General features: G+C 33.9%; 2 protein-coding genes and 1 non-coding gene across 3 annotated transcripts; all 3 read right to left on the bottom strand.

Moving 5' to 3' along the window:
* Positions 1-1,100: 1,100 nt before the first annotated feature.
* Positions 1,101-1,565, bottom strand: LOC105765429 (uncharacterized). Its single transcript, XM_012584513.1, has one exon. It carries the CDS (start codon positions 1,563-1,565, stop codon positions 1,101-1,103), a length of 465 nt encoding a protein of 154 aa, XP_012439967.1.
* A 5,173-nt stretch (positions 1,566-6,738) lies between these two features.
* LOC105765419 (uncharacterized) lies at positions 6,739-7,346 on the bottom strand. Its single transcript, XM_012584502.1, has 2 exons — positions 7,089-7,346; positions 6,739-7,029 (listed from the first exon to the last, which is right to left on the bottom strand). Exons 1-2 carry the CDS (start codon positions 7,344-7,346, stop codon positions 6,739-6,741), a joined length of 549 nt encoding a protein of 182 aa, XP_012439956.1.
* A 5,343-nt stretch (positions 7,347-12,689) lies between these two features.
* Positions 12,690-12,795, bottom strand: LOC128036381 (small nucleolar RNA R71). Its single transcript, XR_008193178.1, has one exon. It is a non-coding gene; the product is annotated as a small nucleolar RNA R71 (small nucleolar RNA).
* Between the last annotated feature and the right edge of the window lie 270 nt (positions 12,796-13,065).

A 13,065-nucleotide genomic window follows, 5' to 3' on the forward strand; every position in this document is an offset into this window, starting at 1 on the left:
TTATGAGATTAGTGAGGTTTTCGGGTGTTTTTTATTAGTTCCAATTGAGATTTATGGTTCAAAGGATGCTGGAAATCAAGGGGGTTAGGATTTTGGAGCAAAAATCAATTGGGAGAGATAGGATAGTAGAAGGGACGATAAGAGCAGCTATGGGGAGTAACTATCGTGAAATCAATTTGAAGAATGGGGGGTTTTAGGTGGATTTTAAAATTCTGGGTAAATTGTTTCATAAAAACTCTTAGTTTTGACTCTATTATAAATAAGTCCTATTTCAAAATTAAAGGTATTTCAAACTCATTTACAAAAATTGACTTAATTTTCCAACCCATCACTATTCTTCAAAGTAATTTGCTTCGTCTCAAACTCTACCTTAACCTTATGTTCAGTGAACCAATCCATACCCAAAATAACACCAAAACCATAAAATGGCAATTCCCTGTGATTCAAAGAGAAAATGTGCCCTTGTATCATTAGAGGAAATCTACAATAAACTTTATTCACAACGACACTATCTCCAAAGGAACTAATTATAGTCATACGCAAATCAATCATCTCTATAGGAATCCCTAACTTACAAGCTAATTCTCTCAAAATATATGAATGTGTAGAACCAGGGGCAACCAAGGAAAATAATGGAATAGATTGCAAAGTGAAAGTACCCACAATAACATCAGTCGGATCTTGTTCCTTAGGTTCTCTCATAGCATAAACTCAAGCTAGACCTCTAGACTCAGCTTGTGAAGCAATAGTGTGAGCTAAAATTTGCTGCCCAACCGGTCTCCCATTACCTTTACCATGACCTCGGCCATTGCAAGCGTAGAAATAGGTGCCAAACCCTAAGTCTGTGAAACCTCAACTCTATTCAGGCAATCCCTCCAAAAATTTTATTACAAACCACACTTATAACAACCACTTGTCAACTTACGACACTCTCCAGGTTGCCTACGATCATAATGCGCATGAAGAAGCCATCCAGAACCACTATTAAAACGACAAGTGCTAGCCACAATGTTACTCTGCTGTTTAATCTGACTTGGTTGAGACCCACGTCTCGTACCCTTACCAGAACTATAATTATCTCTCCCTCTCTTGGGCAGTCATCAAGAAGCACCTTCAGAAGCCCTCTTACCAGTCTCAGCTACCACAGAACGAGTTGGCTCAGCCAAAGTCTCCTCAACAACTTTGGCTTTTTCCACAAGTTCATCAAACAACTTTGTATTTTGGGCCACCAAGTAGACCCGAATCTCTCGATTGATCCCAAAACGGAACGTCTCACAACGATACATCTCAGTCAAAACCATCTTAGGAGCATACTGAATAAGTCGCACAAACTCTGTCTCATAGTCAGCCACAAACAAACTACCTTGCACAAGGTCCAAAAGTTCCCGCTTGCAAGCTTCCATATACTGCTCGCCCATGAACTTCCTCCTAAATACCTTAAGAAAATAATCCCAAGTCCTACGATCAGCAATTGTACCTCTCTTGACAGTATTCCACCAACGACGAGTTTCACCATCGAGTAAGGACCCTGTGTAACCCAATTTCTCCTCGTCAGAACAAGACATCTGCTTGAGGATCCTTTCAAATCCTTCTAGCTAGTACTTAGCTATGGTCTCTCTAACTCTAGAAAACTCTTTACCACCCACCGCCCGAAGACGTTCAAGTGGCAACCCACGATTCACAGGTGCAAGATTTGTCGGTATAGGAGTAAGGTTAGTACCAGCAATCCGCTAAAAAGCTTTAATTATCACTTCCATCAGAGGATGTACCATTCTCTTGAGCACTAGCTCTCACATTCACACGTCTAGGAGGCATATCAAACTAATCTAACATACACAAACAAATAAAAAGGTGTGAGTGGTGTAGGAAATGATCCAAGTTTCGTTCCTACAAGCAAACTTTAAGACTAAAGGAAATGTGTTCTCATATCATATTTCACACATTTAATCATCTTCCATTTAAACTATTAGACTTTTATCACATTAGCCACATGATTATTTAAGCATATAGATATTTAGCACATATAAACCATATTTAATCACATTTAGTCACATTAAGTGATAGTTTAATTCTTGAGGTTATGAAATATAATGTGGACTCTATCATCACACATCGGATACACGGTTCTCCAACAAACCAAAATGACTCATAGAGTCTAACATGTCCCATAAGTGAAGGATATAACTAACACTCTCTAACACACCAAACACGCATATCTCGGTGAATGGAGCTTAGCTCACATTCCCCTATCTCTCTGAAAACTATTCCTGGGCCTCAATGCCTCAAACTCACATCACAAACGTCAATACTCACTATCCTATGGCATGCCAACTATATCCAACGGTCTTATAAGATCACAAGGCCAAAATATCAACATTTTTGTCACATATTTACTTACCAATTTTTCACACATATTCACATCGTTAGCACATTATAATCTCTGTCACATGGTATGAAAACATACTCAGTTATGTACTATCACATGGCATGAATAACATACCCACATATTTTTTTCACAACAGTCATCACAGGCTTATGGCACATGTCATAACATCTCATATATGTTCATATTTTCACAATTGCAGAATCACACATATATCATATTTAATCATAGGTGTGAGAACACTTGCACTTAGAATTTAGAATAAGGGTTCAGGCTACCTCTAAATTACCAAATACATAATGAATCATCTACGAGCAACTATTCTAGAGCACTTACGAGAAATATGCTTTCACCAAAAACTGAAAGCTTAGACAAGCTTTTCTTTTCCTTTGTCTCTACTTGTTGAAGGTTCTATTAACTTTGACACTTCAACAAGACAAACCAAATAAATATCCAAAAACAAAAAAAATCATTCATTAACTCACCTTAATCAGTAAAAAATAATAGCCTAAACTACATTCTCTTTTAACCGAAACTTTCAACATGGAAAACTTTAACTTCGTATATCTCGACCTACACTTACTCTTTTTGTACAAAATGAATTTTGTTCATCTAGTTATTCATCTACGACTAATTCCTAACATTTAAGCTACAATAAACTACTCAGTTCCTGATATCAACATTTTTTGACAAGTTTGCCATTATGACAAAAATTCATCAAAACTCAAGAAATCCTGAACGACACTTTAATTTTCAGCTTTAGAAACCTTCTAATCATGATAAAACAAGTTGAAAACCACTTTGAAACCACATTTTAATCCACAAATGGGAATTCACCATTACTAACAAAATTTTTAGCTTTTATTTAAAAAAAGCATTTTAATGGCTAAAATTCAATTTAAGATACTATCTATCATTTAAAACTATTAGAAAGATAAATGGTTACCGTCGATGGAAGAAAAATGAACTTTTATGCAATTTTGAGAAAATCCACTCTTGAAGAAGACAATGAGATTAGTGAGGTTTTTTTTGGTGTTTTTCTTGGTTTTAATTGAGATTTATGGTTCAAAGGATGTTGGAAATCAATGGGATTAGGATTTGGAAGCAAAAAATTAGTTGGGAGATATAGGAGAGTGGAAGGGACGACAAGAGCAAGTATGGGTTGTAGCTATCGTGGAATCAGTTTGAAGAATGGGGTTTTCATAAAAACTCTTAGTTTTGACTCTTTTACAAATCAGTCATATTTCCAAAATTGAAGGTATTTCAAAGTCATTTTTAGAAATTGATTTAATTTTCTAATAGCCATTTTTTAAAACATTATCCATGACTAAGCTTATGAAATTTCGAGCACACATAAGCTAAAATTCCTAAAATAACCTCAAAAATCCTAGGCCCAAATTTGGAATGTTACAGGATAGGCTAAAATTTCAAGCACATACATGAACTTAGTAATAGATTTATGCTTAATTCAATTTATTTAGTTTGTTAATATTATAGTCATCTTTCTTTCATATTAACACTATTAATTTGTGATTCAAGTATATTAGTAATTATTCTCAGTAACTGGCCTGATAGCACTTTTCCCCAAACTATAATCCCTTGGGTACGATACCTACTTTGTTGTAGCTATATTACAACCTGACCCGTATACTTACAGACCGCACCTCAATTTTATATCTTTAGTTGCAGTATTCAGACTCCGGATGTTAGTACGTCGGAGGCAGTCAAGTTGTTGGCGTCGTTGTCAAGGATACTGGCGGTGATAATTGTTATTGAATCAATTACTTGTGAATAATATTATTCATTTATTTTATTTAGATTAATCTTCGTTGTGTTTAGTTTTCCCACAGCAGGTGTAGGTACCATGGAGTGACAGAACCAAAATTAAAAAAAAGAAATCAAAGAAGCCAAAAATTAAGCTCAATGTCATGACATTGCATCCTAATGTTGCAACTTCCTAGACAGGACACACTTTGCAACATTGAAGGCCCAAGTTCATCTGAATATTTTTAAACGTTTTGTCATCCATTATCGAAACTTCTTCTTTTTATTCTTATTTTTTATTTTCTTTATATTATATTTCATATTTCTTGTCGTAGTATATTTTTAGGTACTCTTTTCATCTGCTTGGAGCACACAAATCCTGAGATTATCATAACAACAAGGATCTAGCCTACTTAGGGAAGTTTTCTTGTTTGGACTTTAATTATTTTAATTTAAGGGCAATATATGTTCTAAAGTGTGGGGGGAAGAACATAGAATTAGTGTGTGTGTTTTACATTGTTTTAATTATTTATTTATTTACTTAAAAAGAAGAAAAATATTTTATTGTTGCATGGTGCTTGGACTTTCTTAACATTGTGAATAGTGGTTAAAAATAATGAAACATGTCTTGATTTTTATCAAGCATGAAATTTTTTTATTGATGTGAGACAATTTGGTTAGTTTCAAGGGGAGTTAACTAGGTTACTTAGTTAAATTGCATAATAGATTAGAAGTACCTAAGAATGTTTGATGATGTCATATGAGTTATAAGTCTTTTAGATAGTTGTAGACACATCAATGCTTGAATTGATTATTATTCATTCGATTTATTTCGAAATATTAAAGAAATTGTGTATGGTGGGATGCTTAGGGATGACCTAAGGTATTATTTGAATAGCCAGTTCTTAAATGACCATACCTTAGTGCTATGAATCCCTACTCTCCCTATTTCAGCCTAATAACTCCTTTTTGATGAACCAACAAAACTGAAACACAAAGACCAAACATAAAATTTGCACTCTTCCTTATCCTTGGTCCTTCAATACATTACGAAATAAACGCCAGGCCATAGATTCTGGGGGTTTAAGTAGATACATCACGAAGGTTTCAGAAAAGTAGATACATCACAGTAGATACATAAAACTTGCACTCTTTCTTATACTTCGACCTCAATGTATTGGAAACCAAGTTCACCAGCAAACCAGAGTGCCCTCTCGCATGCGAAAGCTTTAACCACAAACGCATCTACAACATGTAGATGATGGTATGTACAAGCCCCCATTATGAGCCCCCATTTTGAGGGTTTAAGTAGATACCCTGGTTTAGAAGTTTCCAGCTACCCTTTTTTTATCACTCAGATAGGTATTTTCTTAGGATAGTGAATTTAACTCATTCAGATAGCCAGTAATAAAGTAGGAAATCTCTTGAACTGATTGTCGAACACCTTCGTGCAGTAATCGATTTCTGTGAAGCCAAAGCGCCCATATTGTCACTATTAAGATTTTCCTATTCATATCATCACCTATCATAAAAGAATCGATTAACCATTCTCTGTGTTCCATCCTTGTAGGGACAGTTGAATAGGTTATGTGTAGAGCATCCATAACTTGAATCGCCAAGGGGTAGAAGCAGAGTATGTGATTGATAGAATCCCACTCATCTGAACACATTGGACGTACACTAGAAGTAAAGAGACGATGCTTTTCCATATTTGTAAAAGTAGGAAGAAAGTTTTTGTACATTTTCCATAGATGTATTTTGATTTTCTGTGGTGACTGTAGAAACCACAGTTTGGTGAAAAATGTTGTAGCAGTTATGCCTGTAGAGTCATTAGGAGTATTTTGTTTAGGAAGTTTTGATTGAGTCAAGAGTCTGTACCCACTCTTTACTGTATATACTCCTGAACCATCCACACACCATATTCAAATATATGGAATCTTCAAGCTAGATGGAGAGATGGATAGAATTGCATCGACCTGAGTGGCATCAGTAATTTATCAGACTGGATCTTCATGCAAGTTACCCTTTTCATGATTAATTAAATCCGCAACCAATTAATACTTTGTTGTGATGTTCTGGCATTTTAATCTTCTATTTTCTGAACCAGGAATTCATTGATCATTTTAGAGATTCACACGTGCCCCATCCCCAATTCACCAGCCACTACCCATTTTTAGTAATCCTCGTACAGCCATAATACTTTGCCATGTAAGGGATGGGTAAAAACCTATCCCAACTAACATAAAATCTAAGTGTTGGTGATATCTCACCATTAACAATTTTGCTAACAAATAATCAGGTTGGGTCCAAATTTACCAACATTATTTTGCTAATAAAGACATGTTAAAGCTTGCAAAATTGCGAAATCCTAATCCACCTGGTGACTTCAATGCACATAATTCCTTCCATGAGCTCCAATGAATCCCCTTCGCCATTTTTGTGCTTCTCCAACAAAACCTATTAAGTACATTTTCGAGCTTTGTACATAACGATTTAGGAAAGAAAAAACATTGTATTGTATAAACTAGTAGAGCTTCCAAAACTAACTTTATTAAAGTCTCCTTGCCACGCATAGATAGGTATCTAAAATTCTAGCTTTCCATTCTACTTTTTAGTCTATCAACATAGTAAGAGAATGCCCTATTTTTCCTATGCCCCACCATCATTGGCAACCCAAGGTACTTATCTGGATTGGAAGATGCACGGACTTCCAAAGCATCCGAGACAACATTGTTATCCTCTTCCTTAAAACTCGAACCAAAGAAAACTAAAGACTTGTCATAGTTGACCATCTGACCCAAAGCCTTTTCATATGTCGAATTAAAATGTTGCATGTTCTCTGCTCGCTCTTTCGAATCATCCCCAAATAGTAATCTGTCATCCTTAAAAATAAATGGTTATCAAACAAAGAGCTTTTCTCGATTCTAACACCCTTCACTACTTTTTCCTCTTTAGCTTTCTGAAGTAGCACAATGAAGCCTTCAGCACAAACAAAGAATATGCAAGGGCTAAGAGGATCGCCCTGCCTAAGACCCTTAGAAGGCACAATTTTGTCACTTAGGTTCCCATTGATCCCTAGAGTATAGCTAATAGAAGCCATACATCTCATTATTAAAGTGACCCAATCTATATGGAAACCCAATATAAGCATCATCCCAGTTTGGAAGTCCCACAACACTCTATCATAAGCTTTGCTCATGTCTAATTTGAGAGCAAAGTTACCTTTTGTGCCCCATTCCTTTGACTTCAAGGAATGTAAAATCTCATAGGCAATCAGAGTGTTACCAAAACTTAATCTATTCAGAATAAAAACTCATTATGCCTCATTTATGCATATGTTTAGTAACCCACTCATTCTAATCATTATAGCCTTGCAAATTGGAAAGTCACGAAAAAGAGTATATTCTTTCTAAAAGAATATCACTTTCCATGTCTTTTTTTATTTCGGCCGAAATTATTAGTATAACTATTTATATTAATAATTTTGGTACAATGTATATAATTAATATTTTGTATGAATCAAATTCAGTATATTAATTTTATCTACATTCTCTATTGGTGTACAACAGTTTTGTACATATAATATGTTTAATATTTAACTATCAAATCAAATTAATTCAACAATTAATTTAATTCATGTGATAACTAAATACAATAGCAAATGTATTTGGATTCTATTCGCTTCAACTATAGGGTGCGACCATGTAGGCTCTTGTAATGTTGGTAGTAATACTAAAATATTTCTAACACGATAAACAATGAGTGATATCATGCAATGTATCATTGTTACCCAAGTTACAATAAGTCATGATTCAACATAACCTTTCTGTGATAATCTTTTTATGTTTTATAATAAGTCATGTAATAGTCACACTTGTATAGTCTAATCTCATATTTCCTTATTTTGTAAGTAGACTACATTAAACAAATAAGTGTGATATCTCATATCAACTTATTATAGTATGACCATGCATTTCCAGTCTCACTCCATCAAGAGGTCTAAGATATTGCTCCCATTATGTAAGAGAGATAAATTCTATCTTAATCAACCATATCCCACTACATGTATTGTGGTATATCCAACATCAGTCTTTATAGCACAACCTATTAAGGTATATGTTTGACTCTATCAAAATATAGAACTCACGATTTAGGGACAATGATGATCTCAACTCTAAGGATCATATACATAGTTACCACTATGAGTAGTATACGTGACTATTACATAATAATCCAAGAAACATACTTATTGCAGGTCAGTCTAGTATGTTGTTATTTAACACATACTCATGTATTGATTTTGACATCCTTATGTCAATAACCACACTTTGTCATCAATCAACTACACATTAGTCTCAATGCATTACCATTATCCAATCACACAATAATAAATGAATAAGGACAATTTTAAGAATAATCATATTGTTCTTAAGAATTTATACTTAATCGATTGCTTTATACACAAAAAAGAAACTAAAATAACAATGGCAATACGTTATATTAACAAACAATGTAAAACAAGTATGTCATTACAATCATCTCATGATTGGGCTTTGGGCATACTCTAACAACGTCAAGGCTTGATATCTAAAAAATAATATTTTGTAACTGAAATTGTATTCGCCAAACAATGTTTTTCCTTAAATCTTTACAATGAACTATTGTTACACCCTATTCTTAGATCCTCTTTAAGGGTTGGGAATAGGGCACTACAAGTTTTTGGTATTAGAGATTAGGTTTAGCTCTTGGACGAATCAAAGGCATTGTTGAAAACAGGGGTCACACAACCATGTGACCAGGCCATGTGACAGAGCTCAACCCATATGGTTCAAGAACATGGTTGTGTGGCCAAACGATGTAACAAATTGTAACTATGTGGACAACTTGCACCAAAAATCAAAGAAACCACAAGACTATGTGGCAGATCGTGTCATAGGCCGTGTGTGCTCAAAAACACCTTCAAATGGCCTATTCAAAATGTGCCAAAATATGCCAAAATATACCAATTCACAATTAACCTATGTGTCTAACCAATATGCCCCCATTGGCACCACAATTAATATATAAACAACAATCATTCAAGCCACAACATAATCCACAAGTTAAACTCATTTATGCCCCCATATGCCCCCATTGGCTATATTCGAACAACATAATTCATCATATCATCTTGTTTCATTTCCATTTCAATAATTAACTATTTTTCTCGGAGAACAATAGTAAATTAACTTCGGATACGTGAGAGGGTAATGCTCACACAAGTTTACCATAGCACATTATCCGATACACAATGCTGGCCAAACAAGCTTCAAAGAATCCACAACACATGTAGGATCTCAAGCCATCGGTATGGAATCCATCACTAGTACAAAGTATCTGCTGTATAAAAATGGCATAATGGCCAACACTGGTACATAGTACTTGCTGAATATAAACCCTAATGACATGTCATTTGTATACTAGCTATTCAATAAGTTTACACGTGTCTTAACATGAATTCCATAGTCTTTCCATTTTCATAATATTGTACCATATCCAACATCAATATTCACATTTCACATAATGTCACAATTCCATTCATACACGTATGTTTACCATACTCAACCATGTTAAACATATATACATACATATACACATATATACCTATTCACATATACAAATATAATTCAAAACATTAACAGACATAACAAGTAATACGAATTTACCTAAACACAATAACTACTAACACTTCAAGGACGACTACTCGATGACTTCTCCTTTCTCGCGATTATCAATCGACTGATCTACTTCTTGGTCTAAATATAATATTTTCAATCAATTAACCAATTCAAATAATTTAAAACACTTAAATTCACATATATAACCCTTTTTATTGAACATTTAAATTCAATTTATTCCCTAAAACTCTACTTTTTATTCAATTTATTCCCTAAACCCGAAACTTTCAAATTTATCATAATTTAACCCAATCAATGCTAACTGAATTTTCTATAGTCTTTATAACGCCAATATTTCACAAATTATTACAAGAATTCCATGCTAACTTTACTATTTTAAAAACTTAGTCCTTAAACTTAAAATAAACCAAAACCACTTTACAAAATAGTCTTATCTAACTATCAAGCTTATAAATCTATCACTAAACTTCAAAAATATCGAAAATTCATCAATGGCATAAATCGTAACATTTAAAAATTTTATGAATTAGACTCTGGGTTAGCTAGATTCAATTACAACGATCTAAAAAACATAAAAATTACTAAAAGCTAATAAGATATACTTACCACGCAATTCAAGTTAGTCTAGGCTGAAGCTTGTGTTCTTAAAGCATGGAAGAGTTGGTTTTGAAAGCCAAATGAAGAAGATGAAGTTATGTTTTATTATTTTATCTTAATTAATCTTTTATTAATTTACTAAATTGCCATTAATTAATATATTTTTTATTAAAACATATATACATACCATCCAAATCATTAATATGGCTAAATTAATATATAAATCCATTAAATTACGCTTTCATAACAATTTAGCACAAATAAACTATTAGCGATTAAATTTTGTCATATTTACGATTTAGTCATTTTCTTTAATTAACTATCAAATCACCAAAATTTTCAGACCAAATTTCAATAAGTCTATATAGTCACTTTGTAAATATTTAATAATAATATTTACGGGCTCAATTTATAGAAACGAGGGATCGATACCTCATTTTTCAAAACCACTTGACTTTAAGGTCAAACAACTTGACCGTTGTTAATTATCCAATTAAAAAAATTTATCACATGAAAATTTATTAGAACATTATGATCAACTTGTAAATTTTAATAATTATCATTTATGGACATACTCGTCAGAGTTATGGTCTTGAAACTACTGTTTCTAACACCACAGAAAATCGGGCTGTTACAACTCCCCCTTAGGAAATTTCGTCCTCAAAATTTCTTACCTGAAATAAATTTGGGTACTGTGAACACATAGACTCTTTAGTTTCTCCAAGTCAAATATGTTCGAGCTAACTTGTTCTTGCGTAATTGAACTCAATGATACAGCACTGCAATATGTTCTCTTAAATCCAAATTACTCATTCCGACTATCCGTCTCTCTGCACCGTAGCTTCGAGAATTTCAAATACATACAACTCAACTAACTTTTCAAGCGATTAATCCATTCTCACTAGAATAAAATGAGCCTATTTCATTAGTCTGACAATAATAACCTAGATAAAGGTTTTTTCCTCAACCTCAAAGGTACTCCAGATACGAAATCCATCATAACTCATTTTCATATCCAATCGAAACTGCTTCAAGGTAAGGATACTTTGTTACCTCACGTAGTCTTTTATATGCTTATTAGGTTGAATTAATCGTTTGAATCGACATAGGAATATGCAAGAGATTGTTTAATCTAATAAGTATGTATGTGCAATAACATGTTTATCTTTATAAATCTGTTTTACCGGTCGAATTGACATAGGAATATGTACAAGAGATGAATGGATTTTTTATTTGTAAATATGTTCATAAGTTAGCAAATTACCGAGTTGCCGTGATTTATTAGTCATAAGTATAAGCATAAGTTTAACGATTCTAAGGTAAGGAAATGTAATTAATCCAACATCATTATATCATCTTGATTAAAATTAGCTTTTGAAATCGGGCATTAGAACTTTATTTTATTTTACTTTGTTTTCTAGTTTTTAATCATTTCCCAAATCAAAATATTTTCCATCACCAAAGTGTTTTAACATTAATTTCATAAATATTCTTTTTTTACAGTCCCTGTAGGTACGATAACTCGACATTTACTTGTCACTTTATTACTTTTTGCAATTGTGTACACTTGCACATTTTTGTCGTTCAAGTTCATGGTGCCGTTGCTGAGGATTGTTTTAAAAAAAGCCATTATCTGTGAATCTATTTTTACATTTTGGTTTATTTATTTTCCTGTTTAAATCTTTACTTACTTAATCTTTTTGTGAATATTTCAGGTGTTTATGAGTATTGACCAGATTATTGACTTACTCATTGTGGACCTTGAAATAGAACGAACCTTTCGACAGCGAAGAAGACAAGTGAACCAAAGAAGGACCGAAGAGATAAACTTTGAGAATATGAATCAAGGAAACGGAGGAAACCTTGCTCAGAATCCTATCCTTATTGCTGATGATAGGGATAGAGCTTTACGATAGTATGTCATGCCAGTATTTAACAATCTTAATCTTGGTATTAGGAGACCCAAAATCAAGGCACAACAATTTGAGCTGAAGCCAGTCATGTTCCAGATTTTTCAGACTGTGGGAAAATTCAGTGGAATGCCTACTGAAGATCCTCATCTTCACTTAAGACTATTTATGAAAGTGAGCAATTCTTTCAAGTTAGCCGGAGTACTCGAAGATGCATTACGACTGAAGCTATTCCCATATTTGCTAAGGGACAGAGCTCGTTCCTGGTTGAACTCATTGCCACCGAACTCTATTTTTACATGGCAAGAGTTAGCCTAGAGATTCCTCATGAAGTATTTCCCGCCAAGCAAGAATGCCAAGTTGAAGAATGAGGTCACTGCCTTCAAAAAATGTATGATGAGTCCTTGTATGAGGCATGGGAAAGGTACAAAGAGTTATTATGAAAGTGCCCTCATCATGGAATCCCACATTGCATTCAACTTGAAACATTCTATAATGGTCTCAGCGCTCACACGAGGATGGTAGTGGATACCTCTGCTAATGGTGCTCTCCTTTCTAAGTCTTATAATGAGGCTTACGAAATTATTGAGAGGATTGCCAGCAACAATTATCAATGGCCAACCAATCAAGCAGCGTCAGAAACACGAGTCGCTGGAATACATGAAGTGGACGCTCTCACTTCACTTGCATCTCATGTATCTTCAATATCCTCAATGCTTAAGAATCTTACCAC

Source organism: Gossypium raimondii, chromosome 13, assembly GCF_025698545.1.
Source record: "Gossypium raimondii isolate GPD5lz chromosome 13, ASM2569854v1, whole genome shotgun sequence".
Taxonomy (NCBI): domain Eukaryota; kingdom Viridiplantae; phylum Streptophyta; class Magnoliopsida; order Malvales; family Malvaceae; genus Gossypium; species Gossypium raimondii.

Coding starts and splice junctions, on each gene's coding strand:
- LOC105765429 (XM_012584513.1), bottom strand. CDS start 1,565: ATGTCTTGTTCTGACGAGGAGAAATTGGGTTACACAGGGTCCTTACTC.
- LOC105765419 (XM_012584502.1), bottom strand. CDS start 7,346: ATGAGCAAAGCTTATGATAGAGTGTTGTGGGACTTCCAAACTGGGATG. Junction 7,030..7,088: donor AGAAAGCTAAAGAGGAAAAA/GTAGTGAAGGGT, acceptor TTTATTTTTAAG/GATGACAGATTACTATTTGG.